Here is a 25,512-nt window from a genome sequence, read left to right as displayed (position 1 = left end):
ATAAACAGTGCTGCGATGAACATTGGGGTACATGTGTCTCTTTCAATTCTGGTTTCCTCGGTGTGTATGCCCAGCAGTGGGATTGCTGGGTCATAAGGTAGTTCTATTTGCAATTTTTTAAGGAATCTCCACACCGTTCTCCACAGTGGCTGTACTAGTTTGCATTCCCACCAACAGTGTAGGAGGGTTCCCTTTTCTCCACACCCTCTCCAGCATTTATTGCTTGCAGATTTTTGGATTGCAGCCATTCTGACTGGTGTGAAGTGGTACCTCACTGTGGTTTTGATTTGCATTTCTCTAATAATGAGTGATGTTGAGCATCTTTTCATGTGTTTGTTAGCCATCCGTACATCTTCTTTGGAGAAATGTCTATTTAGTTCTTTGGCCCATTTTTTGATTGGGTTGTTTATTTTTCTGGGATTGAGCTGCATAAGTTGCTTGTATATTTTTGAGATTAGTTGTTTGTCAGTTGCTTCATTTGCTATTATTTTCTCCCATTCAGAAGGCTGTCTTTTCACCTTGCTTATAGTTTCCTTTGTTGTGCAGAAGCTTTTAATTTTAATTAGATCCCATATGTTTATTTTTGCTTTTATTTCCAGAATTCTGGGAGGTGGATCATAGAGGATCCTGCTGTGATTTATGTCTGAGAGTGTTTTGCCTATAAGAACCATGAAAGATTTAAAACACATTTTTTTTTCCAACTGATAAAGCCTAAAATTATCTTTTCCCTGAATATCATATCATGTATGGAAATACTGGCTTTAGAATTACTCTAACATGGTCCAGATGATGTTGAATTTCTTAAATGGGTTAGTAATGACAATTAGAAAGACATTTTTCTAGGTTAAATTATTTGAAATTTTCATTTTGTAGGTCAAAGTTCATCAGTTCAATATATTACTTTGCTTTGCTTCTGTTTCCTCATCATAAGATTCATCATCCATTTCTTACAGGGTTATTGTAAGAACAAATCATGTCTTGTATGTTAAGAACTTAACGATTGTTGAGTACTGACTGTAAGTACTTAACAAATGGTAATTACTAGTTTACAGTAATAATTATTATTTGTAAGCATTAAATTTTCACACCAGGTACTATGAAAAATACAAATATCAGTAAGACATTGTCACATTTCTCTTAGGTACTTATTGTATAATAGGGGAATGTGGCAAACATATAAAATATTATACAAAGCAAAGTATGTCTGTTATAAAAGGAACATGCAATGAGCTTTGGGAATAGAAGAAACATGAAATTAATTTCAAAGGAAGATGTAGGAAAGCTTTGTTGAGGAGGAAGAGATTGACCTGGGTATTGAAGAGTGAATAGAATTTCCATATGTGGTATGGTGGTGTGTGACAAGGACATCCTAAGAACAGGGAGTCACATGAAAAATTGATATATTTTGGAAAGTACATTTTGGGTTTCAGGAATAGTGGTTTGGTTTGTATGACAAAGGAGACATGGGATGAAGACTATTAGAGTGTAAGATTTAAATGATATATTAAGGCCAGATCGTGAGGCCATTGCCATGGCACAATCTTAGTTTCTTGACCAAGGATTGAACCTGGGCCTTCAGCTGTGAAATCATGGAAACATAATCACTGGACAACCAGATAATTTCTGAAGGTTAAGTTTAAAATTTTGAACTTTATTTGGCAGGCAATGGAGAATGATTGAAGGTTACTAAGTAGGAAAATATTGATAGGTATGATTAGGTTAATTCTGGAAGCTTTGTGTAAGATAAATTGAAATATTGATTAGTTTTCTCTTCACAGTGATCAGAATGAAGAAGATATCATTATTGCCTTTATTGTTTTTTTTTAATTTAATAACTTTATAATATTGTATTGGTTTTGCTATACATCAACATGAATCTGCCACAGGTATACACGTGTTCTCCATCCTGAACCGCCCTCCCACCTACCTCCCCGTACCATCCCTCTGGGTCGTCTCAGTGCACCAGCCCCAAGCATCCTTTATTGTTAAGAGAAGAAAACTGAGGTTCTCAGAAGCTGTTACTTGCAAAGGCTTTGCATAGCTAGCATGTGGTAGAGCCAGGATTTGTACATAGTTATCTTGACTCCAGAGCTTACTGAGAGTTCCTTCTGAAAGTTGAGTCAGCAGTGTGGGGAGTCCTTGGTCAATAATGTAAACATGAGTAGGCCAATGGATTAAGAGTCTGCCACTGGAAAGGCTTTAGTGTTATAACAGAAAGTGGACTAGCTTCAGGGTAGGAAGATCTGAGTTCAAGTCCCAGCTATGTCTTTTCAAGCTGTGTGTTCTTAATAAATATTAAATCTCTCAGAAATATCCTCATCCATAAAATTCTGTTAGCAATGTCTACCTCACAGAGTTGATATAAAGACTAAATGAAAATATATTTGATGTGCTTCATAAACTATAAGTCTACAACATGAAAAATACCACAGAGAAGGATTTGCAGAGAGAAGATTATTAAAAGATATGTCAGCAAAGTGTAAAACTTGTTTTTGTTTTGATTTTAATTAATTTATTTATTTTAATTGGAGGATAATTACTTTACGATATTGTAATATTTTGCCATACAAAGTGTAAAACTTAAGCTAAGATAACGACAGTAGGAATGAAGTGAGGGACAATTATCAGAGATGGGAACAATATCACAGGATTAAGCATCTTATCCAAAGGCAATGGTAATGCTATGATATACTTTTATCAGCTTAGTGCAAATAATAATATATTTGACCAAAGCAGATATTGTCTATTTAGAAAATGGGCAGAGTTAGGTAACTAATATATTAGTTTCTATTATTATTCATCCTTCAGTTTGAGATTTGGATTTAGCTCTGGTAAAGGCTGGAGGCTTTTTGTATACTTTTTTTTTTCTGTTTTTTTTTTTTTTTTTTCAGTATTTTATGTGGATAAAGTTGAAGTGCTGCTGAAAACAGAATAGCCCTGGGAAGCTTAGAGCTAGTAATTTTCACCTATGTGGATAATATAGAATTGGTTCCATTTCTGGTCAAAGTGAGGATGGGGTAACCTCATTGTGCAGATCCCATGGCCAAAGCAGGGCAGAAAACGAATTGTCTTACCTAAGCTCTTTGGTGTTTACACATTAGTCTTTCACATGAGTGGAAGAGTCTTTGAAGAGTAATAGAGCAGATGTCAGTTAGGCTTTTTTTCTTATACTAAAGGTTGACCCATTTTTAGCTTGTGTTTAGAGTTAAATTGCAATTCAGAGGTCAAGGAACACAGACTAAATAAAATTATTTGGGTTTATAAAACTTGATGATGCTAAAGCTGAAACTCCAGTACTTTGGCCACCTCATGCGAAGAGTTGACTCATTGGAAAAGACTCTGATGCTGAGAGGGATTGGGGGCAGGAGGAGAAGGGGACGACAGAGGATGAGATGGCTGGATGGCATCACTGACTCGATGGACGTGGGTCTGAGTGAACTCTGGCAGTTGGTGATGGACAGGGAGGCCTGGCATGCGGAGGCCTGGGGTCGCAAAGGGTCAGACATGACTGAGCGGCTGAACTGAACTGATAAAACCTGATTCTGCTGAGCTGTGTGATCCTAGGTAATTGACTTTAACTGGACTGAACATCAGTTTCCATATCTATAAACAGGGAGAATCACACTTAACGTGCAGTGTATCTACAATAGAATTAAATGAGATAAAATATGTAAAGTATCCAGCTTAGTGCCAAGCAAATAGTAGATGTTCAAACGAATGTTTGAATCTTTACCTTTCCCTCCTCAAACTCAGGCCCCAAATCCTTCAAAGCATCAAAATAGGAAATTGGTTCCCATTTTAATAGTTTTCAGTTCAGTTCAGTCTCTCAGTTGTGCCTGACTCTTTTCAACCCCATGGAATGCAGCACGCCAGGCCTCCCTGTCCATAACCAACTCTCAGAGTTTACTAAAACTCATGTCCATTGAGTTGGTGGTGCCATCCAACCACCTCATCCTCTATCATTCCTTTCTCCTCCCACCTTCAGTCTTTCCCAGCATCAGGGTCTTTTCAAGTGAGTCAGTTTTTTGCATCACGTGGCCAAAGTATTGGAGTTTCAGCTTCAACATCAGCCCTTGCAATGAATGAATGTTTAGGACTGATTTCCTTTAGGATGGATTGGTTGGATCCCTGGCTGGCTGTCCAAGGGACTCTCAAGAGCCTTCTCCAACATCGCAGTTCAAAAGCATCAGTTCTTTGGTGCTCAGCTTTCTTTATAGTCCAGCTCTCACATTCATACATGACTACTGGAAAAGCCATAGTTTTAACTAAACAGACCTTTGTTGACAAAGTAATGTCTCTGCTTTTTAATATACTGTCTAGGTTTGTCATACCTTTTCTTCCAAGGAGCAAGTGTCTTTTAATTTCATGGCCGCAGTCACTATCTGCAGTGATTTTGGAGCCCAAAAATATAAAGTCTGTCACTGTTTCCATTGTTTCCCCATCTATTTGCCATGACTAAATCACCTTTAAAGTGTGTTCTAAGAAGCATTAAAATATTTTTAAAAATCAGGTGTCCAAAAACCTGGCTTCAAAATATTTCAAATAAAACTAATTTTTGTATGTTTTCCATGGTTCTCCTTAGAAACATCATCATTTTGGTTTCAAATTCAGAACATCGCTGATCACATTTCCTTTCTCGAGGACATTGAGAATAACATGCTGTGATCATTTTCCTGCCATTAGCAAGGAACAGATAATTCCACATATGTTAGCAACAGGAAAAAGATCAGCTGAACTTGTTTTTTATTTTATTTTATTATTATTTTTTAGAAGTTGTCATACAGGTGGTGTTTAAAGAAAGGCTCAAATAATTATATATATAGCACACACAACTCTTTTGCACTTGGCTTGAGACTTCCAAGGAAACTTTTAGAGTCATGAGAAGATGTAAAGGGAAGAGTCCTGCTCACTTAGTGCTATTGCCAAAGAAAAACTCTCCAACCTCTAGTGTCTTTCTTCCATCATTTAAAAATTTAATTTTTGTCAACATCAGGACTGCATAAATCTTAGTGTCAGGTACTTTCTTTTTAATTTATTTTTTTAATTGGAGGAAAATTACTTTACAATGTTGTGTTGGTTTCTGCCACAATTATACTTATATTCCCCTCCCTTTTGAGCCTCCCTCCCCTACCCCCATCCTACCCCTTTAGATCATCACAGAGCAGCCTGGCTGGGCTTCCTGTGTGAAACAGCAACTTCTTACAGCTATCTGTTTTACACATGGTAGTGTATATATGTTTATGCTACTTTCTCAATTCATCCCACTCTCTCTCCTGTTTCTGACAAGTGTCCAGGAAGCTTGTTACAATATTTATTTAACATAAGTCATTCACTAATGATGGAAATTTAGGGCTGCTTAGCTCAATAAACTCAGCAGTTCTGCCTGTTCCCTCACTCAGTCACATGTGGTTCCAGTCCTTCTCCATATTTATTGCCTTCTTCATCTTATTATTGAAAATGAGCATCTTCTGTGCAAAATTCTCTTCACTGCTATCCTTTCCCCAAATTTAACTGGTGTCTGTTTTGGACTCATTTTTTTTCTCCAATACCAGCCTTGTCTATCTCCTGTTACCTCTTGTTCTTGTGCCCTTTTGAACTCTTGTTCTGTGACAAACAAAAATTGTTCTTTTAGTTTTACTCTTAAAAATATGTTTTTTTTTTTTAAAATCAGAGCATGCATATAGATAGCTTAAAAGTTCAAATAGTATTAAATGGCATAAAAAAAAAGGCAATTCCCTGTCCCAACTCTTTCCATGCCTGCCTGGTCCCCAGAGAACCATTTTCAACTCTTAGCTTTTTTTCTTCTGGTGTTTACCTTCATATAGCTAAGTAGTATGAATATACCAATGCTGCTATTTTTTAATTTATCAATATTGTATATTATCTGTTGGTAATTCTGATACATAAGGATTTAGTTCTATAAATCCCCCATCTACCTGTTTCTATCCCTTTCATCATCTCAATATAGTTAAACTGCCATTTGGGGGACTAAATCGTTATTCAATGTTTATATTATTCTATTATTGCTTATGAAAAAATTATTTACTGCTGAACCGATTTGTGTACTGTTTTGCTATTTTTATTAGTACAACTATTATTTGCTGGTGTTAATAATTCCCTAAGTTTTTCATTTGTTTGGTTTTCTATGTATCTATTGCTAATTCTTTTCTCAGTACAATTTTATACAGCTAAGTGATCGACCGTTTCCTCTCTTTAAAACCCTGCAATCCATATACACTGCTCCTCTTTGCTCATATTGTCACTACTACTGATTTTCTAGTCACTCTTTCGATCCTTCAACAGTTTCACTGGCAGGCTTATAAGGCTTCTTCCCACTTTTGCCTAACCCCTGCCCTGGAATCATCTGTGAGAACTTCACCACCATGAAAGATCACCATGTGATCTTTCCCATGCTCTGCCCTCATGATTATTCATCACTGTTAATTTCTTCATTTCTACTACATCTTCAACTCTCATAGACGTTGGCCACTCCTTGAACCTCCTCATCACTTGAAACTGTATTTCATTTGGAATTCTGAAGGTCCCATCACTTTCTTGCATCTCCTACTCCCCAATTCCCATTGAACCTTGCCCTTAGCAAGCTTTCTCACCCTTAGTTCCAAACCAGGCTGGTGTCCCTTGTCAGCTGATTCAACAATGCTCTTGCTAGAAAACCTTAACATTGTTGTTGCCTTCTCTGATTAATCCTCACTTCACTGATCCCTTACTTTGGATAAACTGCCATCCACTTTCTTTGCCCCTAGATTTTGACTGCTTCATGTGTTAAAGTTCACAAACTAGGCCAATTTAATCTCATATATATTGTCTCTATCTTACTGGACTCCTTCTCTTGTTGCTGCTGCTGCTGCTGCTGCTAAGTTGCTTCAGTCGTGTCCAATTCTTCGCGACCCCATGGACTACAACCTACCAGGCTCCTCCATCCATAGGATTTTCCAGGCAAGAGTACTGGAGTGGGGTGCCATTTTCTTCTCCGCCTTCTGTTGCTAGGCAGTCCTTTTAGTTAATTTTAATTGTTTTGCCACCATGGTCCTCAATACCTAATCCTTACTTTTTCCACCCTCTTCATACTCCAGGTCCCACTGCTATTCTCTTACTCTCTGCAGGTGGCCTTGCCTTCTACTGAGAATGGGCAGTGGAAGTAAGATTTTATTGTGACTAGAATCAGTTGGCAGGCCCGTTTAAATAAAGATTGGTGAGACCTGACAATTTGCATTTCCAAGTTCAATGGTTATCCAAAGTTTACTTGGTCCGGGTACCATGATTTGAGTTCACTATGTGAGCTCCTTCAACACTACTTCATTGAAAAATTTCTCTGTACTTGGAGCAAACTTTTGATTCTTTGGATCTTTAAGAATCTAACTTCATCTTCAAGTGACTCCCTTAGCAACTCTACCAATCTATTGATTTATGATCTCACTCTTTGTTCCCTTCATCTGCAAAAACCCTGAAGCAGGAAGGCATACTCACTGCCTGCCATTTCCTCACTACTCACACATTCCTGAATGCTTTGAAAACCAGATTTTGGTTTCAACTTTCTCCTGAAACTGCTTTTATTGATCTCTAGGTTGCAAATTTCACTTTCTTTTTTGGTTTCATTTTCATCTTACTCCAATTTGATGATAAGTGATTCTGTTGATCCATTGTATTCTTGATATTGTTTCTTCCCATTATACTATACTGCTGCTTCTAATTCTCAAACTCTTCTTCCTTCTTTCATCAGATCTTCCCCACAAACCCATCCTTGGCCTTTTTTTCCTTTCTCTACCTCTTCTCCTTTGACTATATGGTATAAAATCTTGACTTCTATGACTTTTACATGATCACCTTTACATGGACAACTGTCAAAATTTCCCTGATAAACGCTAATCCATAATTTATTTATTTATTTATTTGTTTTTGGCTGTGCTGGATCTTCATTGCTGTGTTTGGGCTTTCTCTAGTTGTGGCAAGAAAGGGCTACTCTAGTTGTGGTGTGCAGGCTTCTCATTGCAGTGGTTTCTCTTGTTGGGGAGCATGGGCTCTAGAGCATGTGAGCTTCAGTAGTTGTCGCACATGGACTCAGTAGTTGTGGACTGCAGGCTTAGTTGCCCCAAAGCATGGGGGATCTTCTCTGATTAGTGATCAAACTGGTTTCCCCTGCATTGCAAGGCAGATTCTTAACCATTGGACCACCAGGGAAGTCAGCCTAATCCATTATTTTTTACTAATTGATCTCTCGACTTGGCTGTCCCACAGTCATCTCCAATTAACCACATATAGCTTTTCATTTTATTCCCTCTATTAATGATATCTTCAGTGCTCTAATTATAAGACTTAAAATTTACTTTCCCTCTCCTTTGCCATCTCACAACTAATCAGTTGTCAAGATTCTTCCTACATAAAATCACTCTTACATAGCTGAAGTTGTGTTTCCTTTATATAACTCTTTTACCATTTGATTTGCTTTATAGCTCTTATCAACTGGTCGATCTATTATATACATCAAAGTTATTTAGACACATATCTTAGCTCTTCTAAAAGACCATAAGGACCTTGAGAGAGTATCTTATGTCTTTTTTTCAGTAGCACTTAAAACTGTACCTTAAAACAGTACTTAGTAAGTTCTCAATAAATGTGTGCTGAATGAATGAAAGCATCATGCCACTGAGACATTTTAAGTACTTCCTGTGTCTTGTGGGTATAGCTTTTAGCCTTTGGGTTAAGGAAAAAGTTAGAATGTAAGATAAATTACATTGAAAGAGCTATTTCATATGTGTAGTGAGTTCCTCCACTGACTCTGCTTACATAATAAAGAAGTGGTTCCATTCCTTGAATAAATTGCATACTAAGGAATGGCAGAATAAAGAAATGAAAGAGAGGTGGAGAAGAGAAAAAGTCGAAACAAAGATGGTTCCAAGAAGTTATGCATTAAAAATACATATTCATTTAAAATTAATTTCTTTGGGATATGTATTTCCCATTTCATTGCAAGAAGTATTTAGAGTGGCTTAAAAGAACAAATAAGCTGTAATAGATCAGAAAAAGAAATATCAAGAACAGTATAAATATAAAGGAACAATAATTCCAGAAAGAAAAGAGCACACAGAAATGCAGGCCACAGAGTTCCATGCCATTAGTAAAAGTGGGCTAAAATCTTGGCTCTGAGATTTCTGGAAACTGCAGGGAGGGAAAAAAAGAAAAAGATGATTAGTGACAAAATTCCCATTGTTCACAAGAAATAGCTTAATAAATTTTCAGTAGTCGTATCATAGGAAAATTTATTTTCCACTCAAAATTATTTAAGCTGTTACAAATGTTACAAATTCAATCACTGGTATTCATTGTAGAATGACAATCCAGACTATCTACTTTATTTTAGCTGGTTAGGAGTGGAAGAATCATCTTATTTCATTAAAAAAAAAAAAGCCCAGCTTATACATATACACCAAAAGAGGGGCAAGGACAACATCAACTAGCTTTCAATAAAGTTAATTTTAGTTGCTTTGTTAAAGCACCTCTTTCAACTAGTGTTTTTCCATCTACTATAGTTAATATTTAGCCCCAATGGCATATTTTATGACAACTTCCTCATGCAACAAATGTTTACTGAGCCTCTACTATGCTCAGTTGCTATCGTAGGAGCTGGAATTAAATAAAGATATTAAAACTGAGTCTCTACTCTCTGGTAGCTGAGAGTTTGTAAATAATTTATAACCATCTCCTGCTCCTTTTTTTATAATCATTATTCAAATAGCCAGTTGTCCATATGTGTTAGGTTAAATAAAGATATTATCTTTATGATGATTTTTACATGAGAGTTTAATAATTTACTCATCCCCACTAAAGCAATACCTCCAGCAACTTTACAAAATAGGTAGTAAATTACCTACATTTTACAGTTGAGAAAACTGAGGTTCAGAGACATTAAGCAATACATACACTTAGCCTACAACTAGGAAATGGGAGCTCCACTTTGGGCTCAAATTTCCATTCTTTTTTCATTGCAACACTTTGCTGCCTAGGGTTACTCATAGAAAATTAAATCTTTATTTCAAGTACAGGATTGTTGTTATAAGCCAAGACTTCATTTTAGAGTTGTGATTGTTGTATAGTACATTCAATTCAATGACAACATTTATTGGAAATCTTCTATTTACCAGGTACTATAAATGCAACATTTCTTTACTAAAATATCTGTGGAGATTAAAATAGCACTAAGGATTTTCAGGACCTAAAATCCTGACACACTTATTCCTGCTAGGATTTCTTTTTGTGCTACAAAATAGGAAGAGAACAATTACTGTTTTCTTTCTTGCCTTGTTAGCCATATGGCATGGTACATAAAATGAATTTCACGTCACAGTTTCAGTCTGACAACTATGAAATGTCTCAAATCAAAGCAAAATTAATGAAGTGGTAACCTTATTTATCTACAAGTGTCACCATATCATTATAAAGTTTGCAGGATAGTAATGTATACATTGTAAGCTTTTCTTAATAGTGACGTTTTCTGTTGTCACATAGCAAAAAGTTACTACACAAGAGGGTCTAAGCACAGAAGACCTTGTTAACATGTTAATGACCTTTTAGAGGGTTAGGCAATCATGTATAATTCCTTTTATATAATATGGAATTTTAAGGGCTTTTGAATCTGCTAAGCAACCATTTTAAATACCTGTATGGTATAGTGGTTTTCCCTACTTTCTTCAATTTAAGTCTCAATTGGGCAATAGGAGTTCATGGTCTGTGCCACAGTTAGCTCCTGGTCTTGTTTTTGCTGACTGTATAGAGCTTCTCCATCTTTGGCTGCAAAGAATATAATCAATCTGATTTTGGTATTGACCATCTGGTCCATGTGTACAGTCTTCTCTTGTGTTGTTGGAAGAGGGTGTTTGCTATGACCAGTGAATCCTCTTGGCAAAATTCTATTAGCCTTTGCCCTGCTTCATTCTGTACTCCAAGGCCAACTTTGCCTGTTACTCCAGGTATTTCTTGACTTCCTACTTTTGCATTCCAATTGACATTTTTTTGGGTATTAGTTCTAGGTCTTGTAGGTCTTCATAGGACCGTTCAACTTAAGCTTCTTCAGCATTAGTGGTCAGGGCATAGACTTGGACTACTGTGATACTGAATGGTTTGCCTTGGAAATGAACAGGGATCATTCTGTTTTTGAGGTTGCATCCAAGTACTGCATTTCAGACTCTTTTGTTGACTATGATGGCTACTCCATTTCTTCTAAAGGATTCTTGCCCACAGTAGTAGATATAATGGTCATCTGAGTTAAATTCACCCATTCCAGTCCATTTTAGTTCGCTGATTCCTAAAATGTCAATGTTCACTCTTGCCATCTCCTGTTTGACCACTTCCAATTTGCCTTGATTCATGGACATGACATTCCAGGTTGTTATGCATTATTGCTCTTTACAGCATCGGAATTTACTTCCATCATCAGTCACATCCACAGCTGGGTGTTGTTTTTGCTTTGGTTCCCTGTTCATTCTTTCTGGAGTTATTTCTCTACTGATCTCCAGTAGCATATTGGGCACCTACAGACCTGGGGAGTTCATCTTTCAGCATCCTATCTTTTTGCCTTTTCATACTGTTCATGGGATTCTCAAGGTAAGAATACTGAAGTGGTTTGGCATTCCCTTCTCCAACGGACCACGTTTTGTCAGAACTCTCCACCATGACCCGTCCATCTTAGGTGGCCCTACATGTCATGGAAAGGCTGGCACTTGTGCTGTCTGGTCTGTACCATTTCCTATGGTAAATCATGGGGATTCTGCTCAGAACACCAACCCTTCTTCTCTTCCCTGCACTTAAAAACAAAGTGCAGGATGCTGCCTCTGAAGTATGACCCGTCTGGGTCATTAGTATGGAGAGGTGTCTACTTTTTCTCATCACACCGCTTCAAGGTTGGAAAGGTATCCATTCCTTCCCTGCCTGAGGATGACCTCTATGGGGGCCACTTCTGGTATAGTTCTGCCCTCTGTGCGATGCAGGAGTGACTGTGAGAAGGTACCCTGTGTCCAAGGGTAGAGAAGCCCCAGCAAGATGGTAGGCACTGGAGTAGTGCCTCTTGTTGAAAGTGAAAGAGGAGAGTGAAAAAGTTAGCTTAAAACTCAACATTCTTCAGGCAGAAGAGTTGGTGTGAGATACTTTTATCTCAAGTATCTTATCAACTCAATGTTGTCCCAGAGAGAAAACCTCCATCCATTAGAGCTACCATTATTCTGACTGAAAACATTCCTGTTTCATTGGGAGGCTTTCCATCTTGGCTTTTTCAAGTCAACAAAAACATGGTTATGAGCCAACTCTAAAGGAAATGGCAAAACAAGCAGTTCCAATAAAACTAATATCTACTAACCTGTGACTTAGTGATGAAAATATTGCTACCTGGTGCATCATAGTTTTTGGTTGGGCAATTTCATTTTATTGAGCATAGTTCCATCAAAAACCTAATAGCAGATAAGAATATGCCTTCTCTCTATCCTCTCCTCCATACTTTTGAAACCAACTGGGTTTTGGTTTTAACTGTGTTACTTAAAAGTTATCATAATTTGTGTACTGTATAAAACTAAGGAGGAATATACCCACAAAGGAGTAAAATTTTGATTCCTGCTTTTCTACCCTGACAGCTGTTTTGTCAAAAGAACCATTCTACAATTTTAATGCTCTCACTTTTTCTCAAGCTGATTAAAATTTATTACCTGAACTTGAGTCATATTTTTCATAGTTTCACAATATGAAAATAAAATTCTTGACTGTTTCCATACCTAGCCCAACTAACCTCCAAAATAATGCAGTTAGGGACAATGTAATTGCCAAGTTGTTGAGAACACCAACACTAGAGGTCTTCTGGAGAGGTAATACTGTGTAGTAATTCTGTGTCCTGGGCTCTGTGATTCTTTATTTTGATTTCATACTGAAATCATATGAGCAAAAGTTTTAGTAATGGTACTAATTACTAGTGTGGGCAAATAATTCTATACCCAGCATGTTTACTAGTATACAAGGCAATGATAAGAGAATATTTGAGTAAAAATAAAAAGGAAATAAATACTTTAAGATAATTTGAAATATAAAATCAGTTAAAATAAAATGGAAAGGAAAAAAAGCTCCAAGGCTTTCACAGCATTGTTAGGTCATTATAATCAGCTAAGAGAGAAAAATGCTAGGTGTATCAAATTAATTTGCAGATTTTAACAAGGAGCTCAGTACTTGAATATTCTTGGCTAAAGAAATTCCCTTTTCTACTTGGGAATGCTGACGGGTTTGGGAGGGACACAGAGAGGTAAGGCAGGAAGGTGTTATCTCACTAGCTAGCCATAGCAATGAAATAACCTGAGGGTCAATGGAATGACATTGACACGACAGCTAAATTTTCCTTTTATCCAGTTAACTTTGATCTTTAAGATCATATTTGAAATTGTGTTTTTAGGCCACTCCCAGTTTGATGAATACATAAGGTCCATAAGGGAGAAATGCATGAATAAAACATGAAATCAAAAGTTAGCAATTATTCTGAATAAAAACTTGCCTAACTTTGACCCTTACTTCCTGAGAGGGGTCTGTCACTGAAGAGCTCACTGCCAAGATTTGGAAATCTAGGTAGACCTCAAAAGTCTGTCTCCAACTCTTACTACAAGTTCAATTTGGTTGCTGCAATTAGACTTACCTAAATTTAGGAAGAGGTTGTAAGGGATCACCATTATGTTCTTGAGGATGCCGCTTATACTCTTTTAGGCTTTTTTAGCCATTCTTATCTAGTTACTTTAAGATAGAAACTTTTAAAAATTATTTTGAGAATCATTTGGCATTTGGGTCTCATAACCAAGTAGATGACTTCTTTCATTTCAAAGATACTTACTGAACAACTATAGGGTGTTCAATCAGCAATGTGCTAGATACTGTGGAATATACCAGAAAGTATGATTCGTTCTTTACTCTTAAGTTTATTTCTTTGGGTAGCAGAGGTTGCTGAGAAAACCAAACAATCTTATCCATGACCCTATTGATAATAATTTGTGTTTAGGATTTCAAATCTCTCTGAGGTCTATGAATTTTCTACATTTGGCTGTGAGCTAGTTTTTCCCATGTCAGGTTGACTAGATATTCAGCTCAAATAATAAATGTAGTGAATCCAATAAGAAATAATAAAAACACATTGAATTGAGAAAGTTTATTTACTCTTTTAGCTGTGCTAGTAATCAAATAGATTTTTATTCACATATTCAAATCCAAATGAGATTAATTCATCTGTAGTCAGTATAATTAAAATAAGTCACATTTTCTTTTCCAACAAGGGACAGATGAATAAGCCATGTGATAATATTGAGCCATTCAGGGATTTTGATTTACTTGTTTTACTTTTTATTTAAGCATCTATATTCAAGAATTTTCATGTAGATTATTCATATTGCATTCATTAGATCACTTAGACTTGACTGAAAAACTGAAAGTGCCATTACAATGTTGTTTTTTTCTCCCATATTCCTCCCATATTGAAAAATACATATGACAACTGCAAAGAAATTTTAGTGGCTTCATTTATGTGATGACTTTGTGATGTTACTTGTATTAATAGTCTATTTCACTCTTTTCATTTGACATCAAAATATCTGTGAACTTAGAAACAATATTGTTTATAATAGTGACTGATGTTTTCTTTAGGTGATAATTCAGGATGACAGCCCTGAAAAATTGGACCCGAAATACTTTGGAGAATTGCTTGCTGACCTAAGCCGCAAAAATATGGATCTATATCACTGTTTATTAGAACATTTGCAGAGAATTGGAGGAAGGTACTATAAACATATCATTTGCCTTTATGTTGTAGCTTTCAAAAACTTTACAATACCCTGGTATTTTTTTAATAGATTTTATTTTTTAAAGCAACTTTAGGTTCACAGCAAAACTTGAGTACTTTTAATGGCATAATAAGATAATTATATGAGCAGTTCAGTCGCTCAGTCATGTCCGACTCTTTGCGAGCCCATGGACTGCAGCACACCAGGCCTCCCTGTCCATCACCAACTCCCGGAGCTTGCTCAAACTCATGTCCATCAAGTCGGTGATGCCATCTAGCCATCTCATCCTCTGTCATCCCCTTCTCCTGCTGCCTTCAGTCTTTCCCAGCATCAGGGTCTTTTCAAGTGAGTCAGTTCTTTGCATCATGTGGCTAAAGTATTGGAGTTTCAGCTTCAGCATCAGTCCTTCCAATGAACATTCAGGACTGATGTCCTTTAAGATTGACTGGTTGGATCTCCTTGCAGTCCCAAGGACTCTCAACAGTCTTCTTCACCATCACAGTTCAAAAGCATTAATTCTTCGGCACTTAGCTTTATTTATATGAGCAGATATCAGGAAATACCTCATTTTAAGAGTTAATGGACTTTATGAAAATCATCGAAGAGATCATACCAGCTCTTTTAGGGTCAAAATAGAATTAAGTGGACCTTCTTTTCTAATGTTCTTTGATGTCAAATGCAATCACTTGCACAAGGAGCTCAAAAAATGCATGGCATACTATGACATTTTAAGATATTACACTGATGATATAAGATTCAATCCAATTGCTAACACACTACTGTTTATCTTCCATTGATGTGTGCTCAACATATGAAGACCAGAGTTTAATATACATTTAGGATTATATATTCTTATAAATATTACATATTATTTTAAAATGTTATATAAATGTACAAATATTTATTTATAAATTGATATTATAGCATGATATTATACAATAATAGATATTTAGGCATATAAACATGAGCAATTTTATCAACTGTTCATGTGTAGATGAGAGCATATTATGTCATGGAATGAATTTCATGAACTATACTCCAAAAGTTGCCTTTACTACATAATCACATCATATATGTGGTCATCTGTCAGGCAAAACTTAGGAAAGCTTCATAAATTCCAAAAAACCTGGAGGACAAAAGAAAGTCAGTAGAATTTTTTTCTAGTTCAGACTCCACCAACTTTAGATTCTTCTACTTCTTAGAAATCTTTAATCTCTTCTCTATCTACTATTACAACTTTTAAAATATAAATTTATTTATTTTAATTGGAGGCTAATTACTTTACAATATTGTTTTATTAGCTTTCTCCTCCCCAACTTTTCTTGATTTTATATTTATGATTGCAACCATTCTCTTAACCCTCACCCTCAACTGCCTTGCTTCTTTATTATATTGTCCCCTGACTTAGCAAAATTCCAACTCTGGATAGTCTAGTTCTCTGCCTTATCTACTGTCTTCTTTTTTCCTCTATTCAATGCTCATTGCCCACTACTCCTAGAATTCAAACACTACCCCATGAGGGATGTTTTATTTACCCTTGTTTCCTTGGTGCTTAGTGTGATGACTGGTCTACCGTGGCACTTAATAAATATTTTTTGAATGAATAAATGAAAGAATGCTTTCTTTATGCTACATCCATGCAGTTGAGCACAGTTAGAGACAAGCACAGCTATTTATTTAAATTGGGATCATTATTGGTTTCCATCTTTTGCTAAGTTCAACAAGGTTTTATGCTAATAAATATCTTTTCCCTTTATCCAATTATTTCACACATTCATTCATTTGCATAAGGTCACTACCTTAAAAGCTTCCCCCTCGTTATTAATAGTCTATTGCGTGTTCACTGTTGTGCCAGACACTGTGCTAAGTGCTTTTTAAATATTACCTACTTTGCACAGTAACCATAGAAAGTTTAAAATTGAATTCCCAAAGAGAATAAGTTATTAAAATCACATAGCTACTAAGTGCTTGAGATGGATTCAAAGATTTTTGAGTACTCTTATACCTATAAGCCATGACTTGGCTTTTCTGCAAAGCCTTCCCTAGATACTGTTTGGTTTAGGTGTTCCTCTTCTGTGTATTAATCATGCCCTGTGAATATTTCTGTTAGAGTATCACATTGTGAAATCAACAGCAGATAGAGTCATTCTTAAGTACCCTGATTGTAGATCTAGGGTTCGTATCCTGGGTTCATGTTCCAGCTTTTGTTATATACTAGATGTGTAGTATCAGGCAACTTGTTTAACCTCTCTGTACTTCCGTTTCTTCATCTGTAAAATAGGGATTATAATAATAATACTCATTTCATAGATTTGTTGTAAGCCATAAATGATTTATATAAGACATGTGCTTAGAAGCAACAAGAGCATCATGTGAGAACTTGGAAATTGACATACAGAATCAAAAACTCTGGGGTAAGGCAGAGTAACAAGCCCTCCAGAGACTTCTAATACATGCTCAGGTTTGAGAATCACTGACCTAAGGCTACAAAAGTGACAAAATCTGGGACTAGAACATATGGGAGAACCTTTTTACCTTAGGCAAATCACTTTTATACTAGCTATGTGTCTCTGAATTGTTAGATATATTGCAGACAATTTAAAGAAATTACCAACTTTTTGAATCATCAAATTTGAAAAGGTTGCAGGATTTAGACCAATTTTACACTGGTCAAATTTTCTGTTAGATCAGTTATGTTTGTGTGAAGGATAGGACAAGTTAACATTTGTGTTTAGATTGTCCAATATCCATTCAGAGGTCATGGCCTTGACAAAGTTGTTACTAAATAAAGGCTTATAGAATGAGAAATAAATAAATTACAAACTTATTAGTCTCACACAAATTAGAAGTAGACAAAATAACTGAGCAAGCAAGTTAAATATTTTATAATGATCTTCCAGCTAAAAGTATAATCTGGAGTTTTGAAATAACTTCCTCTCATTGGAGGTTTTGATAAATATACATGGGTGACCTAAATATGTAATTAAACATTTCAAAACATTGAATTTAATTCCTAGAGTGGCTAAAATATCAAAAAGAAAATAGAAAGTTAGTGTCTCCACATTAGTAAACACTCCAGAGTGGAGAGGATCTCATAAAATTTGGGGGCTTAAGAGTGTTTGCTTGTCAGAAGGTTGTCAGTTTCTTTCTCTTTATTCCTTTCCCTCCTTTCATCCTCTTCATCTTCTTCCTCTCCTTTCTTTGTTTTTTCCTTATTAGATTCCTTCCATCCTAGGAAATGAGATGACATACAATGAGTGCCACTTTTTTTTTTCTGCCCATTGTAATTCTAGCCACTATTATCTTGTACTAAATGGAAATGTAATACACATTGACCTTTCCACCTCCCAGCTCTGTTCTCTTTGTTTCCACTCTCTCTTTTTCCCACCCCTTTGGTCTCCACTTTTCTTCTCTTTCTAAATTGTAATTCAGCAATGAGTAAGCTGGAGGGTCAGGATAAAGAAAGATTATCTTATGAAACCATTTTGGTTACATTTGTAAATTTCAGTATTATTTGCTGTTGATTGTTCCTTGTTTTGTTTCCTTATTTATAGTAAGAAGTGACTAGAGACATGTTTACTAAGTTGGCACTGGAATTATAGTTTTAAACATAAAACGTCTGTGATAATTCCAGTTAGCATTGTGACTCATATTTTAACTTGTTTAATCTTCCATATGCATGCAGCTGCTTTAGTAACACAAAAGAAAAGTAGAAGGGCTTCCCTGAGAGCCCAGATGGTAAAGAATCTGTCTATAACACAGGAGACCTGGGTTCGATTCCTGGCTTGGGAAGACCCCCTGGAGAAGGGAATGGCTACTCACTCCAGTATTCTTGCCTTGAGAATCCCATGGACAGAGGAGCCTGACAGGCTACAGCCCATGGGGTAGCAAAGAGTTGGACATGACTGAGAGATTAACACAACACAACAACAACAACAAAGTAGAAGATATTTCATTTTTTTCACTAGGGACTCCCCACAATTTCTATTTTGGCCACCCAGGAAATACCACATATATATACATAGACAGTTTTGTATATGTACAATACATACATAGGCAGTCATGCCTTGGGAAATGAAGTCTTCAGGTCTCATTCTCCACATTAGCTTATGTATTTTTATAAATGTATGCAAGAGGCTTTGCACAGTGAGGGATCCACTTACCTTTGTAAGGAATACTCATAAACACTTACATAGAAGGTAAAGGTAGGAGCTAACATTACTAGCTTATATGTCTAAAATACTTTTCTATTGTACTTGACAATATGGCAGTTGTATGTCTATGATTTCCTAAGATTGTTTTACTTTAAAATATTTTGTTTTGCTATCAGAACGTGTATACTTGTTTTTTTGTTTGTTTGTTTGAGAAGTATGTTCACCATGTGTATTTTGGGTCCAACATTTCCACTAAGGGCAGAAGGAACAAGTAGGCAAGAATAAGGTCTTGTCTGTTGCCACTGACAATGTTAGAACTGTATCCATCCCAGCTTTCACCATTTCCCCAAGAAGCCAGTGCTAGACTGGTATAACCACTAATAATTATCTTGCAGCATTTGTCTACCTCACATGGTTCCACAAAGGGCCTTCCAATACTCATGGACAAACCCTCATTTTGATTCCGGAAATTCTATTATCTCACTAAAATTTTGGTCATGTTGCTTAAGGCTATGTCCCTATATAAGCATTTGAATATCCTTTAAGCTTTGTCACTGATATACATATATATATATACACACTGTAGTATAGATTGAATGAGGTAGTCTTACAAGTTTTGGTTTTGCTTAAAATGGTATGAATAGCTTAAAGAGACTGTAGGGAAAAGCTGAAATCAACATTGAAAGGGAGCAATACAAGGAGAAAAAGAGTTGGAAATAGACAATGACTGACTATTATTGTTATTGTTCACTCAGATGTTATTTGTTGCCAAACACTGAAGACTTCTACATCTAGTCACAAATAGACTGGTTTAATGAATAGTACTAACTAATTCTGCATATTCTATTGGTTTGTTATTGTTTATATTTAATAGATCAGCTAATTCCATGAAAGTTATCTTTATTTTTGTCAAGTGCCATTTTAGTTAGTTTTAAATTTTTCATTTGGATTATAAATTTCATTTGAATATATTATGACATCAAAAAGTAAGATAAAATATTTATAACACTAACATTTATATATGATCAATGTATATATTTTCCTAAGATTGTCTATTTTTTATTAATTCTTGCAGCAAACAGGACTTTGAGTCTATAGATGAGGTAAGTGCTAAGAGCTGAAAATCAAATATAGTTGATAACAAAGCAGATTCTGATATTTACACTAAAAATATTGTTTTAATTTGGTATCTTTACTAGACTGGACACACAGGTTAGTGAAAGATACAATGATCCTTTTGCCTTTGAAATGATATAATCATTTATATCTTTGTAATGGCTGTAAAGGTGATGATTGTTAAAAAAAGTGATTCACACACAAAAAATGTTTTATCAGCTGTCACCTTATGATTTAATTGTCTTTCCTTATGAGAACATTTAAAAATTCATTGACTACATACTCTCTGTTTTAGAAAATTAAAATCTACAGTAACAAAATTTTAATTTTAGTAAAAAACTAAACCTTTTTAACGAAAAATTTACTTTAAGTCACTGGCTGCTGCTGCTGCTGCTAAGTCGCTTCAGTCATGTCCAACTCTGTGCGACACTGCCATAGATGGCAGCCCACCAGGCTCCCCCGCCCCTGGGATTCTCCAGGCAAGAACACTGGAGTGGGATACTATTTCCTTCTCCAATGCATGAAAGTGAAAAGTGAAAGCGAAGTCGCTCAGTTGTGTCCGACTCTTCGCGACCCCATGGACTGCAGCCTACCAGGGGATTTTCCAGGCAGGAGTACTGGAGTGGGGTGCCATTGCCTTCTCCAACTATTGGCTACTCTTGCCAAATAGCCAGAGAATTGAAGTAAATTTTTTCAAGTATCAATTCTATTATATACACACATCTTGTTAATAATTACTTTTAATGGAATAAATCATCAAATAGAGAAAGAACTGATTTCAATGTAATGAAAAGCACAATGGCTTCTTTTGTGTTAATTTTCATCCTTGTTTCCAGGATTGATAAACTGCATTCATTACAATAATTCAGTAGCCCTAAATTGCTTTTATGAAGTACTGACTTCAATTTACCTTCTCACTTTAAATTTGTTGAAGCTTCTTAATGTTGTTATGGCAACATCATAACCTTTCAAAAGATTATGCAAAATTCATGCAATTTGCAGATTCTCAATAAACCTTTGTTTTTATTTCCCCAAATTTTTATTATTAAAAAAATCCACCTCTAGAATGTTATAACACCCAACAAAACTTCTAGTTGTTGAAAGATACACTGGAATAAAGTGTTAATGGGATTTAAGTGACTACACTTTTGTTTTAAGTTACTCTTTTAAAAAATAGAAATGGAACATCTGATTGATTGCCCCAAACTTTCCTCTAAAATCCCTGGAATGCAGAGTTCTTTCCATGGTGTATGTAGTACCATCAATTTTTACAAGTAAGAACCGCCAAGGCTACTAAAGTTTGTAGGAACTATTGCCTAAAAAGTGAAATAATCTTTTGATGTCTCTAAAAATAAGCCCCTCTCTATGAAAGTCTGTGGATTGCTGATCCTATGATTAAAACACTAATTTGTATTTGTTAAAGGATAAGTCTCTCTTTTCTTACAGTCAGAAGACATTGAATCATTGATTCCAAAAGGATTGTCAGAATTTACAAAACAGCAAATTCGCTATATTCTGCAGGTGAGATGGGGTGAAGAGTGCCTGTGAATTTACAACTGAAAAACCCCTAGCCTAGGATGTTTCCTTTAATTAATAACAGAAAGATTTAAGTAAAAATCCTGTTTTACAAGAGTTAATTACATTTTGATTAAACAAGGGCTGAATTATAGTTTGGTCAGACTATCAAAGACTAGTATTGAATGACTAACATTCAGGAAATTGTTATCGAAATATTATTCCTAAAGAAAGCCCTTATTCTCTCCTCGCTGCTGTAGCACAACCTGACTCTAACTTTACAGACTTCACCCTCCTCTTCTCCATTATACTTTCTATACCTCCCTACCCTACCCTTGGCAGATGGAAAGGCCATTGCATTGATTTTCCTGAATTGTGGAAAGTTAGAGACCACTGCAGCAATAAATTCCCCTACATTTAAAGGGAGAAACAGATCAAGATAGATCAAAATAGGTGCTAAAGAATAGAGCTAAAAAGAAGAGTGTATGTGTTTGCAAGAAAAGATTCTAAAGATAATCCAGTTTTGTCTAGTGAGGAAAATTTCTAAGTTTGATATTTGATCTCAAGCCTTTATTGATCATTCACATATTGGACCTGGCATCTTATCTGTGCAACTTAAATGAAATATAAGTGTGTATTAGAAACAAACAGGGGTATAGGGAACACTTATGCTCTGCAAAATCTGAATCTTGGCTATATCCTTGATATTATTTCTGGTGGCACGAGGTCCATCCAAAGTGTAATGAAGGCCTGTTTCCTTGAAAAACTGAGAATGTTTGCATCTAAGTTCCTGAGAGACATTAGTCTGTAGTTTTCTTTGTATTCTCTTTGATTTTGGTGTCAGGATAATTTAGCTTCATGAAATGAATTCGGAAATGTCTCTTTTATTTTCTGGAAGAAACTGTGTAAGGAGTGGTTTTAATCGTTCTTGAAACATTTGGTAAAATCCTTCAGTGAAATATCTGGGCATGGATGTATATTTTTTTAGTTTAAAAAATTCTGAATTCAATTCCTTAATAGTATAGATCTATTCAAATGATCTGTTTCATATTGGATGAGTTGTGTTAGCCCGTGTTTCTCAAGGAGGTAGTCCATTTCATCTAAATTGTCAAATTTTTATGTGTATAATTATTCATAGTATTTCCTGACTATCCTTTTCACATCTGCAGGGTCTGTTTTCCTCTCCTCTAATTTCTGACACTAGTGATTTGTGTCTTCTGTTTTTGTTGTTAGTTTTGTTGGAGGTTTATCAATTTCATTGATTTTTTTCAAAGAACTATATTTTAGTTTTATTGATCTCTATTTTTTCCTTTTAAATTTCCATTGAATTTTTTTTGCTCTTATCTATATTATTTCCTTCCTTTGCTTGCTTTTGTTTATTTTGCTTTTCTTTGTCTAGTTTCCTGATATGGAAATTTAGATGATTGATTTCACATCTTTTCTATTTTCTAATGTAAGCATTTAGTGCTATAAATATCTTTGCAGCATAGCTTTAGTGTGTCCCACAAAGTATGATATGTATTTTCATTTTCATTAAATTTTATGTATTTTTATCTCTCTTTGATATCTGTTTTGAATGGTGGATTATTAACGTTTAGAAGTGTATTGTTTAGTTTCCAAGTGTGTAGAGATTTTCCTATTGTCATTCTGTTATTCATTTCTAGTTTGATTCCACAATGGTCAGAAAATATACTTGATATGAGATCAATTTTCTTGAAATGGTTAAGTTTAGTTTTATGTCAAGAATATGGTCTATTTGGGGTATATGTTCCATGAAAACATGAAAGGAACATGTATCTGTTGTTGGATAAAGTATTCTGTAAATGCTGATTACATCCTTTGGTTGATGATATTGTTGAATTGTTATAAACTCTTGCTCATTTTCTGCTAAGTAGTTCTATCAGTTGCTGAGAAAGGAGTGTAAAAGTGTTTAGTTGTAGCTGTGGATTTGTTGGTTTCTCCTTTCAGTTCTATTAGTTTTTGTCTGATACGTTTTGCAGCTCTGTTGTCTGGTGCATAGACATTTAGGATTGCTATGTCTTCTTGGTGGATTGACTCTTATTCTGTAATGTCTCTCTGTGTCCCTGGTAATGTTCTTTGCTCTAAAGTCATTTTTATCTAATGTCAATATAGCCCTCCTGCTTTCTTTTAAGGCTTGCATGATATATCTTTTCCTTTCATTATATATATTTTAATTTTCATTATCTTTGAAATGAGTTTCTTGTAGAAAACACATAGTTAGGTTATGTTTGTTTGTTTTTTTTCTTATCACTCTGTCAAGTCAATCTCTGTCTTTTAACTGGTGTATTTAGGTCAAGTTGTAATTATTGGTATGTTAGGGCTAGACCTGCCATTGTGTTTTCTGTTCATTCTGTCTTTTGCTTCTTTGTTTTCTTTGTCTTGCTTTCATATAGATTACCTAAGTATATTTTAGAATTCCATTTTGATTAATCTCTAGTGCTTTTAAGTGTGTCATTTTGTATACATTTTTTAGTGGTCACTATATTATATATCCATAACTTATCCCCATGTATTAGTGTCAGTATTTTATTGGTATCAGTTAACTACAGAACATTTTTTCTTATTTCATCTTTCTTTTAGCCTCCATATTTATGACTTTTAAAATATTTCCTCTAAGTACACTGAAAGCCATGTCAGACAACATTATAATTTTTATGGCTTGAATCATCAATTTTAATTTAGAAAATGCAAAAAGAGAAGGAAAACCTACTGTATTTGCCCATATTTTTGCTTACTGTGTTACTTCTTCTTTCTTGATAGTCCAAGTGATTGAAAGTCACTCAGTCGTGTCTGACTCTTTGCAACCCCATGGAATGTAGCCTGCCGGGTTCCTCAGTCCATGGAATTCTCCAGGCCAGAATACTGGAGTGGGTAGCTGATGCCTTATCCAGGGAATCTTTCCAACCCAGGGATTGAACCCAGGTCTCCCACATTGTAGGTGGATTATTTGCCATCTGAGCCACCAGGTTCCAAATTTCCTCTATCTTTTCCTTTCTCTTCAGAAAACTTCCGTCAATCATTCTTTTAGTGTAGGTCTGCTAGTGAAAAATTATTTTTCGTTTCTCTAATCTGTGATTTCCCCTCATTCCTAAAGGTTTTTTTCCCATTGGATACAGAATTTGTAGTTGGCAGTTCTCTTGTTTCATCACTTAACATTCTGGCTTCTGTGGTTTCTCATAAGAAATTGATTGTTATTGGAATTGCTATTCCCAATAGTTAAGGTTTCTTTTGCTGCTTTTAAGATTTTTAAATTTATCTTCAGTTTTAAAAAGTTTGGCTGATATGTCCAGGCGTGGATTTCTTTGGATTTATCCTACTTGAGGTTTTCTCAACTTCTTGAATGTGTATGTTTGTTTGTTTGTTTGTTTTTTGCTAATTTGGAAGCATTTTCAGCCATTATTTTTTCATATACTTTTTCAGCTCCACCTTCTTTCTTTTCCCCTTCTAGGATTCTGATGACATGAATGTTAGATATATGTTGTACTCCCATTGGACACTGAGGCCCTGTTCAATCTTCTAATCTATTCTCTCTCTGATGTTCAGAATTAAGTATTTTTTGTTGTTCTATCTTCAAGTTCGCTTATTCTTTGCTCTGTCCTTTCCATTATGCTTTTTAGTCCATCCATTGGGCTTTTTTTTTTATGTTATTGCTTTTAGGTTCTAAAATTTCCATTTAGTTACTCTTAATTTGTTTTCTCAGACTTTCCATTGTGTTGCTGAGACTTTCTATTTTTTGTTATAAATCTTTGCAAATTCGTATTGAACTGTTTTTAAGATGGCTATTTTAAAATACTTGTCAGATAATTCTAACATTTTTGGTATCTTGATGTTGGCATGTATTAACTCTTTTATTTTTTATCAAGTTGAAATTTTCCTGTTCTAAGAATAAGTGATTT

General features: G+C 35.3%; 1 protein-coding gene across 1 annotated transcript in view; it reads left to right on the top strand.

Moving 5' to 3' along the window:
* The window catches only part of POF1B (POF1B actin binding protein), a 100,771-nt gene that overhangs the window by 56,592 nt on the left and 18,667 nt on the right, over positions 1-25,512 (top strand). The window contains exons 7-9 of the mRNA XM_070290354.1: positions 14,674-14,804; positions 20,040-20,067; positions 21,527-21,601. Of these exons, the coding sequence (XP_070146455.1) occupies positions 14,674-14,804; positions 20,040-20,067; positions 21,527-21,601 (234 nt within the window). The remainder of the gene's footprint in view (positions 1-14,673; positions 14,805-20,039; positions 20,068-21,526; positions 21,602-25,512) is intronic.

The sequence above is a fragment of the Ovis canadensis genome, chromosome X (genome assembly GCF_042477335.2).
Source record: "Ovis canadensis isolate MfBH-ARS-UI-01 breed Bighorn chromosome X, ARS-UI_OviCan_v2, whole genome shotgun sequence".
NCBI classification, from domain to species: domain Eukaryota; kingdom Metazoa; phylum Chordata; class Mammalia; order Artiodactyla; family Bovidae; genus Ovis; species Ovis canadensis.
The sequence above is the reverse complement of the archived record's forward strand: the minus strand, read 5'-3'. Positions and strand labels throughout refer to the sequence as shown.